The sequence below is a fragment of the Taurulus bubalis genome (assembly GCF_910589615.1).
Source record: "Taurulus bubalis genome assembly, chromosome: 2".
NCBI lineage: Eukaryota > Metazoa > Chordata > Actinopteri > Perciformes > Cottidae > Taurulus > Taurulus bubalis.
The window spans coordinates 25,432,884-25,452,152 of record NC_136590.1 but is presented as its reverse complement, the minus strand read 5'-3'; the positions used below and the strand labels follow the sequence as shown (position 1 = coordinate 25,452,152).

The 19,269-nt window shown below is 43.9% G+C and overlaps 1 protein-coding gene across 1 annotated transcript; it reads left to right on the top strand.

Moving 5' to 3' along the window:
* Positions 1-182: 182 nt before the first annotated feature.
* On the top strand, positions 183-17,763 carry gemin5 (gem (nuclear organelle) associated protein 5; the record flags this gene model as incomplete). Its single annotated transcript, XM_079214033.1, has 28 exons — positions 183-324; positions 1,236-1,390; positions 2,349-2,530; positions 3,015-3,166; positions 3,371-3,469; positions 3,740-3,872; positions 4,239-4,404; positions 4,619-4,831; positions 5,262-5,347; positions 6,062-6,144; positions 8,113-8,249; positions 8,881-8,954; positions 9,372-9,553; positions 9,700-9,839; positions 10,911-11,082; positions 11,192-11,404; positions 11,502-11,558; positions 11,672-11,797; positions 11,897-11,992; positions 12,929-13,066; positions 14,274-14,421; positions 14,540-14,659; positions 14,759-14,969; positions 15,214-15,450; positions 15,623-15,785; positions 16,182-16,659; positions 16,958-17,045; positions 17,417-17,763. 28 exons carry the CDS (start codon positions 183-185, stop codon positions 17,630-17,632), a joined length of 4,407 nt encoding a protein of 1,468 aa, XP_079070159.1. The 3' UTR covers positions 17,633-17,763.
* Between the last annotated feature and the right edge of the window lie 1,506 nt (positions 17,764-19,269).

Below are 19,269 nucleotides of genomic sequence, written 5' to 3'. Positions count from 1 at the left end.
GATGTAGTTTGACCTAACTAGGATTCCGTACTCGGCACTTTACGACAATTTACGACACCACGCTGGCCGTACGGCCGTTAATGTAGTGGCTACGACAGTGCAGCTAACATGTGAGAAGTTTGGCTTTGCTTTTTATCAGACTTTGTGAGAGAATTCCCAAACTTTTAAGCAACAGAGGAATCATGCACGAAAGGGCGCTCCCCGCCTCCCCCAACTGGTACTGCTCCCGCTGCAGTGACGTCAACGGCAGTGGTTTGTTGGGCGTCGGAGCCAAAAACAACATCTTCTTGATTGATGTATCTGCATCCTCCTGCAGGGTTACAGGTGAGTCTGCGGGCACTGCTGGCGCTGGGCACCACACACACAGAGACACGGCCACCCAGGTACTCATCCTCAAGCCTCTAGACGGCTACAAAGTTAACATGCAGGTGATCAGGTCACCTCAGGTGTTTTGATTTCCGCTCCTAGGGTCGAGTACTGGTAGGGAAACAGATGTCTGATCATCTGGCTGAATTGGTAACATGCACAGTATGTTACCAATAGTGCTGACATTAGTAGGTGATCAATAAATCAATCAATCAATCACTCACAGACAGGCCTATTAAATATGTGGCTTAAATTTAAAGACGTCATCTTAGGCACTGGAAAATTGGGATGGGCATTTTTCACTATTTTTTAAAAATGCATAACTCATCAACTAAAGGGGCACTAATGTATTATTGCACTCATAAAAAAGTCTGGGGACCTGCGAGGCAGATATATAAAAGGTAAATAAAGAATTGCCAAAAATCAAAGCAGTAAAGTCCATCTTAAACCTTCACCATGAACAAATCAAAAATCACTGGATCCTATAATTCCCACACTGCAACTCAATAGCACAGACTAACCCATTAACACCCAATTCAACACACACACACACACACACCCCTCCACTTTTTAATGCAGGGTTTACATTTCAAGTCACAATCCCAAAAACCCAGCTCACCCCGATGACGTAAACAACAAGATCAGGGTTATTTTTTCCCTGAGACTTTTTTGGAAGCTTTTCCAGACCTATAGTGGACCGTAGACTTTTATTTCCTGTGTGAAATCAGTGAAAAGCTTCTTTTTAATTGAAACTCTTTATTTCTTGTGACTCACTCAATCAAGTAGATATTACTTTTCCCTCAATATTTGGTATAATGTGGCCCCTTCCCTCCTCTCTTCTATTCTACTTCCTGTGGTTTTATCTCCAGGTGCGCTTGTCGGCCATAAAGACTTGGTCACAGGCTTTTCTTTCTGTCAGCATGCGGGGCAGAGTCACATCTGCGTCAGCTCCTCCAACGATGGAACTATTCGCTTCTGGGACTCTGACAGCAAGGTTTTAATACGGGAGCAGGTGGCCCACCAGGTGAGTGTCAATACTGTGCCACGCTAGCGTCCCCTGCAGGCTGCAGTCAGCTCTGCATCATCAGCGGCAGAGGCAACCAGGAGGCTTGCTTTCTCAGTTCAGAAGCTTAAGCAGTCTTTCTCTCCAGATTATTAGAAGCAGATAGGGGAGCATGTCTGTTTAAAAAAAAAAATTGCCATGACAGAGCGCAAAAAATGTTTGCGTGCTGTCATGGCGAGGGTGAGGCTGCTGAGATAAAGCTAATCATCTGAGCTTGACAGGATGCAGAGGGAGACAAACTGCACAGATTTCTACAGTTTGCTTCCAAGCTGCTCCTCCTACAGAAATTCTGTTCTCTCTCTGGGGCATTTTTTTAATATAGCAGTTGTCAAGGTTAGCCACTACAGTTAGGAAGGGCATTGCTTATTTAGTTTCCATTATTTGCTTCAAATTATGCCTCGAAGCGATCATTTCGCCGCGGTTTGGCTTGATCTGACAAATAAAAGCCAAAGACAGACAGACTGGTTATGCTTCCACATTTGGGAACAGATTCAGTCCGTTAGTAGCTCAGAATTTCTACTCCTAAACGAGCGAATTGTTGCCCTCACGTGAATGAAGCGTGAAACAATCAGATTGACTGTAAATCCATTCAAAGAGGAAAAAGAGGGCTTTCTATTTTTTTTTTGTCATAATCGTTGATCATGTACTCTTTCAGTTTATTATACTGATAACAACGGTTTAAGACTAAATTACTAATTCGGTCTTTTGGAGAAGAATAAAGTGTTTGTGAATGTTACAATTCTAATGCTTGAAATTAAGAAGAATTGAGAAGAACGTACGTTGCCTTCCTGTTTATTTCCCCTTGATGTAGAGAAACCTTTGTAACAGCAGTCTGACCACAATCAGAAACTTTCTCCTGGAGCCTGATTTAGTAAAACACATTAGACATAGTATCAACAGGATTTTTATCCACACACAGAACTCGGTCGCAGCGGTGCACTGGTCTCCAGTAGACAAAAACCTGGTGGTGTCGGGGGACGAGAAGGGCATCGTGGTCTGTCACTGGTACCACACAGGAGACACCGCCAGCTTCTTCCCAGAGCCCAGGACCATCTTCTGCATTACCTGCTCCCCTCACACCTGGAGCTCTGTGGCTGTGGGGTGAGAAGCTCCCTCTGCTGGAACGCAACTCTTTCATTTTTGTTTTCTATGAACGAAGTCCAGAAATTATCGGGTTTCAGTGGGGCTTTGTTTGGTTACGATGCCTAGACATGTTCTTTAGCACTCGTACAGTTTAGTTTCTATAGTTTAAGTTTAGTCTTAAATGTGTTTTATAGTTTATGAATGGCAGGAATGCAATTTAGATTTGAGATATTCTTATATTTTGACATAAATCATCTGTGATTGTAAACTGTGAAACCCTTATACTTAGTATAATAATGACACTATTAATAATAATAAAACTAATGATACATTCCTAGAATTCATACAATTTGTTATGACAAGGGCCTTGGCGTGTATTTCAAATCCAACATGTCAAGACACTGTAAAGTTTAATCAAATGCAACTTTTAGCTGCAACAGCAAAATAGAATATAGGTATCAGTGATTGTGATAAAGACACGGCTGTCACCGTCCTGTCTCAGGTACAAAGATGGGATGATCGTGCTGATTGACGTGAGCAAGAAAGGCGAGGTGCTGTACCGTCTCCGTGGACACGATGACGAGATCCACTCTCTGGCGTGGTCGCCGTTGGTCAGCGAAGACGCCCTTTGCACCAGACTAGAGGACATGGAAGGTAGCGGTGTGCAGTCATTATAAAAATAAAACAAAACGCCAGTCCTACATTGGTTTGGTGCATGATTGTTTTGCAGTTTTATTTTCCCTTTTCTTTTTAATGCATGTTAATTCTGCACAAATACAATTTTAACAGGAGAAAAACGTAATATAATTTCATAATGCAAAAATGTTTACATGCATTATAATTTTTCCCATCCTATAGCAACCAGTGGAGAGTCTGCAGGAGACGAGAAGGCTAGCTATCTTGCGTCTGGGAGCAAAGACCAGACATTGAGGATCTGGAGCACAGTGAAGGGAAAAAGTAAGAGATTCTTCTAAGGTTTGAGCCGCAAACAGCCTTCTGATGACTATTTGTGAAAAAGCCTTCACAAATAGCTGTGGTTTATTAAGAAACCTGATTGAATTGTTCATTGATAATAATAAAAAATATAGAATTTTAATATTCAGTAAGAGAAAATTACATTTAACTGTTTTTAGGGTCAAATTTGAATTTCATTGCACAACAAAAGCAAAATTTAAGGTTTACGGTATATTATATATATTTAATCGATGATCCTCTCATCTCCTGCAGGTGTGATGACTATGAAGCTGCCGTATCTGAAGAAAAGAGGCTCTGCTGTCGACCCCGGTGTCAAAGAGAGACTCTGGCTTCACGTCCACTGGCCGAAGGGACGACCAACACAACTTGTGTCCAGCTGCTTCGGGTACACGCACGCACGCGCGCGCTCGTCTTATCAATGGAAACATCAGAAGGAGCATGATGAAACATGACAACAGTAGTGACTGGTAGTTTAGCATTTATAAACCCTTAATTAATGACTTTCCTGCCAATTTGCCCATAAGTTCCATTCGAAGATCTTTTTTTTTTTTTTTTTACTCTAGGTTTATTTAGTCCTTATTTATAGTCTTCTGTGATCAGGATGTTGTTTTGTCAAGTTTTCTGGCTAAAATGACAACCATAAACTGCAAATGATTCATTTACATGCGTACTTACCTTCTATTCTATCTACAAACAATTTATCTGCAATTGTTTGAATTTGCTATAAATTTGCTCAACTTGTGTGTCCCAGTGGTGAGTTGGTAATGTGGGACTTGACCCGGACGGGGAAGCAGAGGTGGACTCTGTTTGGGACGTCCTCAGAGGGTCAGAACCACAGCAGGATCACCTTCAACATGAGTTCATTCCACCTTCAGGACGACCGAGAGCTGCTCATCAGCACCTCCATGGACCGAGAGGTCGGTCTCCCTCTTTTTGCTCCTTAACGAAGATTTACTTATCGCCAGCGGCATGTTTAGTTTAGTTTAGGTGACATTTGACCTAATTTTTCAAACAAGGAAAAAAGCCTGAATTGGTATTTGAAATATTGAAACTTCTTTGAAACACACTATTTAATATTTAGTTTAGTGGAGCATTTGCAAAGAGCTCTGTCTTAAATCTTTGTGTCCCCAGATTAAATGCTGGGACCTGGCCTCTCTGGACTGCTGCTGGACCCTGCCCACGCTAGGCGGCTTCGTCTACGCGCTGAGCTTCTCCCCCGTGGGTGCAGGTTGCCTGGCGCTGGGTGTTGGTGACAACATGATCCGGGTGTGGAACACACTGACCACCCAAAACCAGTACGACACCAGGTCCTTCTGGCAGGGCATCAAGTCCAAGGTCACAGCGGTAAGAGGTTTTGGCTTTTCTTTTTTGCTGATGTCTGTTTGTACTGTATGGAACAAAGCAATTACTTTTACTTTGCAACACTTTCATTTGTGGTATAGAATAGTAGACTGCTGATTTGAGCATACAAACTCCTTTCAACTGTGACATTCAATAAGGAATTTAAAAAAAATGCTAACAGTTAATGAAGACTTCTGCTTCTTCGTCAAGAACCATAGCAACATCATCAAGAATACCCTGAGGGGGTGCTGTGTATCAATCTTTCACTTGAAGTTTGAGGTTGATGACAATGGCTGAATGACCTCAACATATTTAATGAAAAGCTAATATCAACCCAGCTCTCCATTATCAACAGCCTTTACTCATTTCAGGAACTTTTACTTGAACTAAAGATGAGGTGAAGTGTATCAAGAAACCTTTTCATTCACTGCAGCTGGCGTGGCACCCAAAGAAAGAGGGATCCTTGTCTTTTGGAACAGACGATGGCAAAGTCGGTATCTACGAAGTCTTTTCAAACAGGTGAGTTGAATTCTATTGAGATAATCATTTGTTGGTGGTTTGAATGTCTCCAACACTTTTCACACACACGCACGCGCACACACTTCATTCCAGTTTCATGAGTTAAAGTTTTTTAACCAGCTGGCAAAATTGTGCCTCAGCAGTTCCTGAACTATAATTTAAATGGCTTAAAGTTTTGTTTCTGCCGAGGTGTAAAGGGCTGCTCAGACAAATGACATGTCCCGTACTCAATTATAAGACAAAATATATATATATATTTTCCACAGTTTATTGCAGCAATAAGCAAAGAAGCATTGCCGACAGAAGCAGTGAAGAAGCCCAGTAGGCTGCAAACATGGATAAAAATAATGCATTGTTCAACATATTCCGAAATCTGCTTCGCATGTGTTTTATGAAGAAGGAATCGAAGAAATGCGCAGAATGCATTTTTGTAGAGAAAAAACAGAAAATAAACATACCTTTTTGTTTATGTACAGTAAAAACCCAAAGGGCGCCTTTTTTACAAAATAATTATGTGAATGATTTTTAACTGCAAAAAGGGACACATACATTTTTGATCTGTTTTTGAAAGCCAAGAAGTCAAACTTGCTTTTTTTTTTTTTTTTTTTTTGCTGTGGATTTTTTCCCGTGATTCCCCTGAGTGCCTGGTTGTCCCGCAGCTATCTCTGTCCTGTATTCCTGACTGGGCATTTGTTCTGCTTCGTCTCCTTCCAGGCCTCCTCAGATATCGAGCTCCTATCACAGAAAGACGGTGTACACACTGGCCTGGGGGCCCCCGGTCCCCCCGATGTCGTTTGGTAAACTCCTAATGAACTCCCGGCAACTGCTGCTGTTTTCTCTCCAAACGCTCTGACCCAGCAAAAAAAAAACAACGTTGGCGGTGGGACGCCGGAGAAGAAAAAGCTGACGAGTCAGCGGAAAAGCCCAAATGTCTCCGCACGTCCTTTTTGTAATTGACTCAGTAATCGAGTGAGCCGAGAAAACACTCACTGCTCACCTCCCCCCCCCCCTACGCCTTGGTCGCTCGTGGGGAAATCTAGACCTGGGAAGTTAATTTGGCCAGCTGTCGGCAGATGACATTTTGATTACCACATCAGTCGCTCGGCTTCCGAAGCCATAAACCTGATTGTTGGCGCGCCAATAATCTGCGGAAAGCCCCTAAACGAACAAAAGGATCCACTTATTGGTTTAACCGCGGCCTCGACACCGGCTCGGCGTGATCTCATCGGTTCAGATCGTTAGGGTGACTGACAGCAGGGTCCAGCCTCCCTCTCTGATACGCCTACCACCGCAGTGCTTTTTTTTTTTTAACATTCAGATACAATGCACACTAATAGAATCAGAAATCGTTTATTTACCAGGAATGTTTACACAAATGAGGAATTTTTCTTGGCAGAAGGTGCATAACATTAGACATTAGACCAGGGGTCGATATTTTGTGGCCCCCTACTTGACATCAAAGACGTTTTTCTGAGGTTCGTGCGCGCGGCCCCTTAAGATAACGTTTACTGCACGTTTCTATTAATAGCTCCGTGAAAAAACGGAGTAGAAAAAAGATTCAGATGCTGCTCGATGCGCCAAAGTCTGGAGGTTCCGCCCCACTTCTCTGTGTGATCATACTTGCCTCTCATAGGAGCTCACAGCCTGAGGCGTCTCTGTCCAGCTCCACCTTTCACCTGATTTGTTGACTCGGGTGTCAGTCGACATTTTGTGTGAAACTACCCAATGAACACTCAGGAAATCCCTGCGGACCTACCCACCACATACGCTGCAAAGATACACTGGTTTTTATTCAGACAGACAACACACTACCACCTGAGAGAAAAAAACCTTGCAGTGTACTAAAAAAACCAACACTGGCCACAGAGAGACGGCAGCTCTGCTCCGGTCAGCTGTTCACTTTTACTCTGCGCAACTCGACACACGACCATGCGCTGGTAAAGAGTACACACAGTACACACAGTACACACATGCATACATACAGAGTACATTTGTTGTTCTTGTTCTGAAAACTGTTCTTGAAAAAACGAAACTGAAACATGCACATTGTGTAAACATTGTGAATAGTTCGTTTTTCTATAGAACATATTTTGACTCAAATATATATATATAGTAAATGTTTTGTTTGAAAACAAAAACTGTTGTAATATTAATGTTTCATGTGCACACACCCCATGAAGCTTGATCGGTAGTACGAAGTCATTTCTCAGTCCAGAGTCTGTTGCAAATGGAACTTATTGACTTGCAACAGTGATCTAAAAGCTAAACCAGACATGATGGACCATTTCTGAGAGAATTGCCTCCATCCTTCCCTGAGCTGACAAAAGTGATCAGTCGGGCAATGTACCTTTTTGGAAGCACATATCTGTGAGAAACTTTTCTCCACTATGAACTTTAATAAATGCAAGTACAGGTCCAGGCTTAGTGATGCCTATCGTGAAGCTGTACTCAGGGTTTACACTGTGACCTGGATCAGGGTTTCACTGTGACCTCGATTCTGAATGTAAAAAAAAAATGTGCGCTTTCTGTGTGGCCCTCCGATGAGTTCACAATACCAGCGGTGGCCCCAAGCCAAATTGAGTTTGAGACCCCTGCATTAGACGAAACAATCAATGACAACAAAGTGCAATATATATTTATTTTTCCTGTGCGGTGCCCAGAGTATATTTTTAACTTATACCGGAACACGGCTGATATACATTGATTGTTAAATGTTTCACATCAATAGCTCTGTTTTTTTGTTTTTTTTTGCGTGTGATGTTCAGGTGCCGCAGGAGGAAAGCCGTCCTTAAGCCTGTACAGCTGCTCCGGCGAAGGCATCATCCTGCAGCACGACCCGTACAAGCTGAGCGGAGAGGCCTCGGACATCGACAAGCTGATCCGGGACACCAACAACATCAAGGTAGTGGGGGGTGTCATTTTCTGGGCCATGAGGCCCACGGTCTGTTTACCACGTGGTTTAAGTTCACGTGGTTTAAGTTTTTCAGTGTGGGTTTCGTGCCACCGAAACCACACAGCATTAAATACGTCATTCGACAGCAAAGTAGGTCAAGATGTTTTTGACCCAAATGATTATTTTAGGTTTGTTGTAAATCCTGCAGCGGATGCTTTTAAGCAGCAACTGGACCAATCCACATTTTCAAATGGATACAAGGTGCTTTTCTTTTGAATCTTTTACATTTGAAAGATAAACAAGATGGCAGCAGTCACTTCAGCTCTGAGTAGGAGCAGTAAAGCAAAACTGAATGTTTATTCAGAGAGTTTAAATGGTGTCAGGACAAAAATTAATGTAAAAAGTACTGAATTAAATGACAGCAGGAACACTTTTACATCCACGCACAGACTTTAGAAACCTTGAAGTGAACCAGGGGGCTCCTGTCGGCCACAATAGTACCTTGATAGCCACATCCTCTCAGTGGAACAATCCCATGAGAAGTTCACAGACTTGTCAAAGACTTGAATGAGCAGAATATCAGTTTATTTCATGTTCAGATTTTAATCAGTTATAAAGGTGACCTTTGCTTCCCCAACAGCACAAGCTGTCTCCACACACCGACCTCAGCTGGAAGCCAGACGGGAAAGTGGTGGCCATCGGCAATGAGGACGGGTGAGTGACAGAGCGGGGTCTGACCCGTGAAATATTGAACTCTGCTAACTGGGTGACATTCTGGGTTTATGATCACGTCAACACTTAAACATCCTGATTTACAGCCAAGAAAGATTTCTGTGAGCATGAAACACAAAAAAGAACATCATTGATCATTATAATTTTAAGATTTTAACTGCCTCTGTAGTTGAATATTTAATTTTAATTAATTGTTTGAATTGTCACAAATGCTGCATTTTTGTTGGAGGGAAGAAAATTCATCAGTCGCTTTAAAACCAATCAAAGTTCTCTGACCTCTGCTTAAATGTGTTCAACCTACTTTTCATGTCTTTGTCTTGTTCCTTTTTTAAAATTCCCTTTTTATGAAGTTCTTGTGATCCCCTTCCTTTCTGCCTGACCACGTGCTCTCTGCTGCAGGTGTATTGAAGTGTACGAGGCCCCAAGTCTGCGGCTGCTGTGTAGCATCCAGCAGCACCACAAGATCATCAACGTGCTGCGGTGGCACCCCGACCTCGACGGCCCGTCTGAGCTGCGCTGCCTCCTAGCGTCGGGCTCCAGCAACGCCACCGTCTACGTGCACGACCTCCGCTCCGTCATCGGTGGGTGGCCGCCCTCGAACACATTGTTCTTGGCTTGCATTGTTTCCTGAACCCTGAGGAGTAGCTAACATCACATCTCAGGTATACGTAGCATTTCAAAAGCTCGGCCGGTGCTGACGTTTGTGTCTTTCCTCCCCGGGGCACAGAGAACCCCCCAGAAAGCCCCGCGGTGTTGACGGAGCCGTACCGCAGGCTGTGCGGTCATACGGCTAAAATCACCGGCATGGCCTGGAGTCCACACCACGAAGCCCGGCTGGTCACCGTCTCGTACGATGGCACAGCCCAGGTCAGTACCAGGCCAGCATCACGGAGTCGACAACCCTTCATGATGTTCCTGTCGGAGTTCATCTGAATCAATCCCAGAACACCACACGTGCTCCTGTTTATGGGGTTTGGGTTTATTCCCTTTTTTCCACTGCAAATTGTCCCCAAAGAAAAAAACTTTGTCCACATATTGTATCTAAGAAGATAAAGTGATCAGTATGTTCATCTCACTTCAATCATTTTTATTGCAGAAAAATGTGATTGTCAGGCAGACAAACTGACCAACAGTGTCATAAATGTTGCACTTGACAAACCAAACTGTTTGTTTTACAGTCTACATAGTTGCGTCATTCGAGCTGGACGTGCCAGAGAGAGGTTGGGGCTTATGTCCATGCAAGCAGTTTTCATTTCCGCCATTCACCATGAAAATAACCACTCTTTCTGCTTCATACTTGTTGTGTAAATCGCAAAAAACGTCGGAACATCAAACACCCTCGTGTCTAGGTTTATATTATTATCCGTAGCCGCACACAGCTTGGTGGATTTTACGTGAGGAAGTGCGTCGAATGGTGGCCGCTTCCAGCGCTAGAGTACGAGTAGCCAGTTTGATTTATGCTTCTTCTTTTTTTACGTCTTTGACCAGGGCTATGTCGCGCATGTTATCCTGTGTTTCGTGGAACAGCTGTGCAGCAGCGGCACTACGAGTGACAGGAAGTCCAGATGTTTGATTTAAACACAGACGACACATTTTTAATTTCTTTCTCTGATGTCTCCATGTTTGTTTTTACCAACTCCCGACCCCTGCTGACCTCACCACAAAACACAGCACCATCTACTGGACTGAAAAAGCAATTTATTTTATTATTCAAGGACCAAAAGGTTTATAATTGATATAATAAACGATTGATACTTGGCTTCCGTGTATTGATACAATATTGTCACGCAAAATATTACAATACTATGCTGTATCAAATTTTTTTCCCCACCCCTATAAATCATTTTTTTTTTTTTTCTTTGTCGGCATTCCTCCTTTCAGATTTTCCCACTTTAAGTTTGTAAATATAATTCAGGGTTACTCTATTTTGCTGTTCAGGTGTGGGACGTGCTGCAGGAGGCGGCCGTCTCCAACTACCGGGGTCACGTTGGTTACCTGCTGTGCGTGGACTGGTCGCCCGTCGACCCTGATGTGATCTGGACCGGCGGGAAGGACTTCACCCTGCAGGAGTGGAAAGTCTCCAAACAAGAGTTTACAAAGCCACCTAAAGGTGAACGGCGGTCTTGAAACGCACCCAGAACCACGTCCCTCACCGCAAGACAGAAGTTTCTCTTTATTCAGCCTTTCGGTGCAACGTTCACATGCCTCCCTCCCCCCAGGTAAAAAGATGGTCGACCTGAAGGAGAAGATGAAGACCAACACCAAGCAGAAGAAGAAGAACAAGAAGGCGCCGGGGGCCGGAGGAGCAGCGCCACCAGAGGCAAACGGCGAGCATGTCGCAGGAGGAGGGAAGGTTGCGAAGGGGCATGAGCCGTCTGGTGAAGATGAGGAGGATGAGGTTGGCTCAACCAACAGTCCTGTGCCTCCGTCAGGTAAAAGAAAAGTTATTACAGGTTGAAGAGAGAAAAACATAGGATTGTGGGGACTTTTTAAGTGTATCGCGACCGTAATTCTGAACTTGTGTTTCAGCCACTTTTGAGGCTCAAAGGAAATCTTTCACTGCCGTGAAAAGTAAAGACAAACCAGGTACGCACTTTAAATCTCTAAAAACAACTTCAGCTGTATTTTATTTTTTAAAGCACACACGGTTTTTGAATGCAACTGCAAGTGTGTCTCCCTGTGCGTGCGTGTCTCTCCAGACCTAAACCTGCTGAAGAAGAAGAAGCCTCGCTCCATGCTGCCCCTCAGCACCGCCATGGACCATCGGCCCAAAGAGGATCTGCTGCAGGACTGCGTCACGCTGGCCTCCGTCAGACACAGCAGTGGTAAAACCTTGTTTCAGTTTGGACTGGAATCACCGTGAGAACCGACAGAGAAAGACGGTTTAGAGCGAGTAATAACTGTACCGCGTGTGTGGTTTCCAGCTCCCCCTGCAGGGTGCGTCCCAGGCCAAGGAGAGCACATCCATCTGGGCCTCTTCTCTGACAGACAGGCTCTGTACCACATGTTTGAGACAGAAGGTGTGTGTTTTTTATTCAGCCTTAAGAAATAATTTTCCTTGTGATGCATGTCCACTCTTTATTAACCTGTTAACGTTCTGCCGTCCCACGGGCATCCTTTACTGGACATTCTAGTGTACACTGTACCCCCTATTTATAGTTTGGTACGAGTGCCATATGTGTCTGGAAACCTACGATTGTTGTGATTCCAGCTATATAACCCTTTTTAAGATCAGACCACCACAGCAGCTACAAACGAGACTTTTGTCAGACAACAATAAACAAACAAACAAACGATGGCAAAATCCTGGCAACTCACCGATGACGCCTCATATTCATCCATAAATCCATAACATTCCAACAAAAGTCCAATAAAAATAAATCCCATAAAAGATTTAGTCCAAAACACGTGATTACATCCATAAATATCCACCAACTTATAGAGTGCCTCTATAAGTTTGCAAGACTAAAAGCCTTTTTAATAGTAATAATATAGTATATATATCATGAATATTTTCAATCTCAAAATGGAAAAACGCCTAGACATTTCATTAGAAAAACATGTGTAAAATATTCATTTTCTGTGATATTGTTATCTGCTTTTTACTTAGAATAGAAAAGGCTTCAGGCTATTGTCCCATTGTGTTTTCCAGTCCATAAGTCCCATTTATAGTCATCTACAGGCATTTATTTACAAAGAAATGTTCAGGCGGAAATAAAAACCTTATACTTTAGTGTGTTCAAACTTATATAACTCAGTGTCAGCATCACTTGAAGTGATTCTGACTATTGAGGGAAAAAAGCTTCAGAATGTTACCTTTCAAAAGAGACACGAGTCAAAAGCACTAAATCTGGGTTCGTGTCAGAAATCAGAGTATTTGAAGACTCCCTAAGCAGAGCGAAAGATGTCCGATGTTGTGTCAGTGAAGTCGTGCCTGTGTGTATCTCGTTTTCCAGAGGAGGGTCACGTGGAGGCGGGCCACTACGACTCGGTCGTGTACCTGCGGCTGTGGAGCGGAGACCTGGAGGGGGCGCTGCAGCTCGCTGCGGAGAAAGGAGAGCTGAGTGACCACCTGCTCTCCATCGCCCCCATGGGTACATACTTTGATCTTGAGCTTCAGTTTTTATTTAAGAAAAGTGCCTCAGACATGCACACAAGGTTACACAGAGAGACTTGAATCTCAGGATTTTGGTAGAATGTTTATATGGAAGCCCACTGCTACCAGTAATAGTTCTGAAGATACAGAATGATGAGCGACTTACTCAATCTAGGCTACACTGACTGACTAAGAGACATTTTTCAGGTAAAAGATCTGACTTTCAAAATGAATATATCCCTTGTTAAGTAGCATGTTTGACTTATCTCATACTTTCTCATCATTTATAACCTGCTATAAATATGAATGGCATCATCTTATTTCCAAACTCTTTGTTTATTGTTTTACTATTTATCTGATATACATTTATTTATTTTATTTCAAAAACTAAACAAGAACAAGGCACACCACCACGGTGACTACAATTTGCTCAACTCAGTCCCTTTGACACACTTGGCTGTGTAGTCTGAGTAATCAAGCAAAGAATCGGGAGTCTATGTTTACTGTTTTTTTTTTTTTACTGTTTATATATCTTACTTGTGAGAGAAAACATTACACAACACCTGGTGGTAAAATCATTGATCAGGACATTTATTCTTCGAAGAAGGAGCAGAGACAGAATTAAACAACCTGATATGTGAATCGCGTATCCTGGACTGCTCAATGAATGAGGAAAGAGTTACCTCTTAAATACATTAATGACACAATCACAGAAGCTCTCGTGACGTCTTTAGATTACCTTGCAAATAATGATAACAAGGAACACCACGTTCTTCAAACAGAGACATGTAGGCATCCCCAGCCTCATGACTTCAAATCAGAAGGTCACTTGAAAAGCATACGTATGTTTTAACAGGAAAGTAGGTCAAATGAGAAGCCACAAGCCTTTACACAGTATGATTAATAATATAACTGTGAAACAGTAATTGATTAACAGTAAATATGTTTTTTCTTCCAACAGCTTGTTTTTATTTTATTTTTTTATTTTATTTTTTTTGTTATTTATTTTACTATGTGTCTCTTGTGTGCACTTTACCTGTCTGCCTCTGTAATCCTGCAATTTCCCCGCTGCGGGACTAATAAAGGAATATCTTATCTTATTATGATGACGTGACATTGCAATAATGTTCAAAGCTGATGAAATGCAACAAGAATTGCTGCAATATCCGGATGCCTCCTCATTCATGTTGCATCTCCTCCTCCAGCCGGGTTCGAGGTGTGGAGCCGGACGGTGGAGGCCTTCGTCAAGCAGCTCTGTCTGCAGGAGCAGTACCTGAAGGCAGCGTCCCACCTGCTGTCACTCAACAAGCTATACGAGGCCGTCGGCCTGCTGCGCTCTCACAAGCTCTACAGGTTCACTTCCTTAATTTTTTTGTTTTTAATGGACTAGAAGTGATTATTTGCTTCTTTCTGTAATATTCTTTCAGTCATAAACTTTAACTTTTTTTCATTTTTATTTTTGCACTTTCAGGGAGGCCATAGCTCTGGTCAAAGCCAGGCTGCCAGCCGACGAGCCCGTCCTGAAGGAGCTGTACACCTGCTGGGCCGCCACGCTGGAGAAGGATGGCCATTTCTCCGCGGCCGCTAAATGGTGAGAACTGGACATGTCTGTGATATCGATGCCTCTTCGCACCGGCGTTTAATATGAATAGTTTAAAACGCGTCCTCATCTGTCCACGTCGTCCGTCAGTTACCTGGCTGCTGGGGCCAGCTTTGACGCCGCGAAGGTCATCGCCAGGAAGAATGACTTCTCCTCGCTGAGGACAGCGGCCGATCTCGCGAGAATCTCGGGAGAGGTCGCTCTGGCTCGGTCGCTGGCGCTGAGGTGCGCTAAGGACCTGGTTGCCGCTCAGGACTGGATCGGAGCCCAGGAGGTCCTGAGCTCACAGGAGAGCCTGCTGGTCAGTGGCGAAAAGATCTTCAATGCAGAAAAACTTTTCCTGCCACACCAATGATTTTATTTCTTTAACTATATTTTCCAGTTTGAGAAGGAAAGGTCACTATTTAGGAACATAACACGCAACCCAAGACGAGTCCAAAAGCTTGGGATTCATAAAAAGACATGAAATAGGCAGGCTTGACCCTTATTGATTTAAACAGAAGGGGAAATCATGGAAATTAAGAACTTATTTCACCCTTCTGCAGGTTCACAGGCTGCATTTCTGCGTCGCTGAGCTGATGACTGCGATGCCGGTGGCCTCTCGAGTCGCATCTCAGCCCGGAGAGCATCGCATCAGCCTCCAGGACCGAGTGAGAGACACGTGGCAGGAGCTGTTTGGCGTTTCCCAAAGTTCCGCGGGGCACCGCAACGCCGGCGCCCTTCTGCAGGAGCTGACGTCCGCCGAGAGTCCAACACCCACCGCCAACATTCCTCTCAGACAGGTACGGGGGTCCCCGGGCTGTGCAATTGGTTTCACACATCATGTTTTCAGATGTGCGCTTGTTAGAAAGGAAAAAACAAAACAAATTTCAAGAGAAGTGAGTTCAGAGATGGATAAACTTTTCCAACCTTTTTCCTTTCATCTTGTGGCCGTTCTGTGTTTGTGTTCCTCAGGTTCAGCTGTATTCGTCTCTCCATCTGACCCGTGCCGTGCTGAGCTGGTTACTGGGCGATGATGGTCAGCTGATAAAGGAGTTGTGGCAGGCGGTGGCTTGGCTTAGAGACGCCGGACACTTCTACATCTCCGCAGAGCTCTGCAGGTGGCTGTTTCCAGACGGTACGTCTTCCTGTATCATCACACGTCACGCTTTGATCTGGAAAAATCTTTCATAGTTTTATTCTTACAGAGAGATGCATTTGCATGCTGGCATTTAAGTGTACAGTATTCAAGTGTAAACTGTGTATTTTAAGTTATCAAGCCTCAATTTTCAATCTGAATTTAAAAACTATTTTTGGTGGATATAGCGCCACCCTTTGGTGACTGATCACATTATCATTTAGGTCCCCATAACTTGATTTGTACCGACAAATGCACTACGAGTAGTATGAACTTGTGATCGCTACTATCTTCCATTAAAAAAAATGTTTGTTTGATTAATCAATATATTAATTGAGCTGTAAATTGTCACATCACGGTCTATAATCTCATTCTCTTTTGCTCGCTTTTCTTCAGGTGACGTCAGTGTTTGTTTCAGGAAACACTCCACAGTGCTTCATCACACAGAAGAGGAACCCAAAGCCGCTGCTAAGAGTCTGCAGGCGTTCGTCCAGTACCACCGTCTGTACGAACACTGGTGGAGCAACTCCATCCGGATCCAGAGCGGCGTTCCCCTCCCAGCAGCCGACCCCGGCCCCGGAAACAAGGCGGAGGGTGAAGCGGTGAACGGAGACGCGTCCGAAGAGGGCGCCGGCCCGGCGAGTCGCGAGAAGCTAGACTTTGACGCGTCCGCCCTTCTGTCTGAGCGCCACGCCGCCTGTCAGGCCGCTCAGAGGTCGATGGGAGAGATCCAGAAGCGGCTTGCAGGCATGGTGCTGAAGCACAGCCGGGCCCAGGGAGGGCAGCTCGACCCCGGGGAGAACGAGCCGAACGCGCAGATCTCCGCCTCCAAAGAGCCCTCCGACAGCCAGGGGACCACTGATGTCGGGCAACAGTGAGGCCTCCATTATCAGAATCAGAATCAGCTTTATTGGCCTGTGTGTTTACACATACATGGAATTTGACAACTGTTACACATTGCTCTTCATACTTATATACAGACACAATATACAATAAACAAGATACATATAAAAAAGACAACAGAGACAAAAAGACAAGAGTAGTCAAATTAGTGCAAGTAGTGCAGATGGAGGAGTCTGGTTAATTGTTCTTTGGTTATGGATGATGATGATGATGATGACTCATTTGTTGAGGTGTGATCCTGCTTCAATTAAGCTTCTGTATTTTCTCAGCCCCGAGGACCCGGAGACTCTGCTCTCTCTGTCCGCCAAGATGTCAGAACACCAGAAGCGGCTGGTGGACCTCCCCGTCACGATCAAGGTACACTTCCCAACACAACTCATACAGTATGAGGTTAGAGAAGGGAGGAGGGGTAAGCTTCCCGTGTTTTCCACCGAAATTATATATTTTTTAAACTCAACACATACTTTTTTAACAACCGATGTCTTGTTTGCCAGATATTTGTGCAGGAGTATGATTCCTCACCCCGTTTTAGTTCCTCAAATTACGAGGACAGAAACCTGACCTTATTACTCAAATTAACCAGGAAGAGTTTAATTTGCACTTGCAATAAACTCCCTCCAGAAGTTTCTGTCAGTTTTGAGGGGTTAAAGCTTAAAGACGTGCTAACACACGTACAGATTCCACCTCGCCATCGCTGCCAGTGAACGATTCCATCTGTGTCCTCTCAGATGTATCCTCACCCGGACGTTGTGGAATGCTGCCTGGTTCTGCTGCACCTCAGCAAGTCTTCTCCGTCCGTGTCTGAGTCGCTCCGACAGAAGGCCAAAGATCTGCTGCGCAAACACGGAACGGATGCCTCGGCCTTCAAAGCCACCCAGCAATTCCTCCCGAGTCAGTCGTCGGTGGACGGAGAGAAGCACTTCCACTGTACAGATGTTTGTTGAATAAATACATGTTTAAATATGAAAATGCTGTTCAGGCCTTCTGATTTTGAGTATTTATTTAGTTTAGTGACGTGCTCTGACATTAATTCCCTTTTTATAGCCTACTATTTGAGGACTATTTTACTCTTCATACTCTAACAACAATATTGTATGACATGTTATACTATGACTTGTTTGTCTCTTTTTAATAACACAATAAACTAGGCTTTCTTATGACGTACAGTATTTCCTTCTTGTATTTTTATAACATACTATACTTTAACATGTTTTTATGACTTTTTTTTGTAAAAATACCATACCACAGATCCGCAAAACGGGTCTGGATCGGAGTCTAGATGCACAGCGGGACGGATCTGGAACGGATATGCGTCAAAGAACAAGACCAGATCCGGCACAGATCCGCCCATAATCAATTTGGACCCGTTCATAAAGCGGATCATTTGACCCAGATCCATTACTCAAAACTAACTACAGAAATGTCTCAGATCAAGCTGACCAACATCTAGATCTAGATTGCTTTAGAAAAGTGTGAATACTGTAATAATTAAATGTTGAATTTATACAAAACTTACACTGGAGAACAAATGCATAGTTTGTATAAAATCCCTTGTGCATTTATATCCAACAGTAGACTCTGTAAGTAACAATAAATCCTCTTATTAAAAGAAAACGGTCCTTTCAATAGCTCCCTGGGTTCTAATCCCAACTCTTCTAAAGCAAAAACATTTTTTATTAAAGGACATCCAGTTACAAGGATTTGTATACCATCACATGTATGGCATTTGTTCAGTGGGGGGGATGTTGACAGTGGCACGCCTCCTGGAGCGACGGTCTGCTGCCAGGTTGAACTACGTGTTTTAGAATCTCATCATCTGTGGCCTCACGTGCGACATGATTCTTTCTGACGGCGTCTGTAATCCCACAAGCAGATCATACAGAATCTAAGGAATCCTCAGTGCAACATATAGCAGACATGCAGTCTAAAAGCAAGTGGCTGTCTGACATTTAAAAGGGATGCTATATTCAGAGCTAATATATCATATAACTATTATCCATGTAAAGATATGTTCGAGTAACGTGTACTTGAGAAGAGAATGAAGTTGCTATTCAAATATTGAATGTACCATCGTTAAAAAAGATCTGGGAAGCATGCTAATTTGTAAATTGGAACACTACCTTATGTTGGGTTCCCTGTCTGCTCGTGGGTCTCCACCCCTGGTTTCCGCCCACTGCCACGCCCCTCTCATTCATCCCAGCTGTTGTGCATTGCCTTGATCACCGGCAGGTGATTTAGGGACCACTGCGTACCTGGCTCATTTGTCGGGTTGTTCCAGTTCCAGTCTGGTTTGCTTCTTCAGGTGAGAGTGGATCACAAGAGCGGTTGAGTTGCCCTCCCGACTCTGGAGCGGAATCAGTCTGGCGTGCTTCAAGAGCATTGACCACAAGAGCGGTTGAGTTGCCCTCCCGACTCCGGAGCGTAATCCGTCCGGCGTGCTTCAAGAGCAGCCTTCACAAGAGCGGTTGAGTTGCCCTCCCGACTCTGGAGCAAGGGAGGTGGATCTCCTGTGTTCGCTGGACATTACCGTTGGTATTAGTCTGTCTATTCGTTGTGTTTTGTGTGATCGCAATAAAGTCCG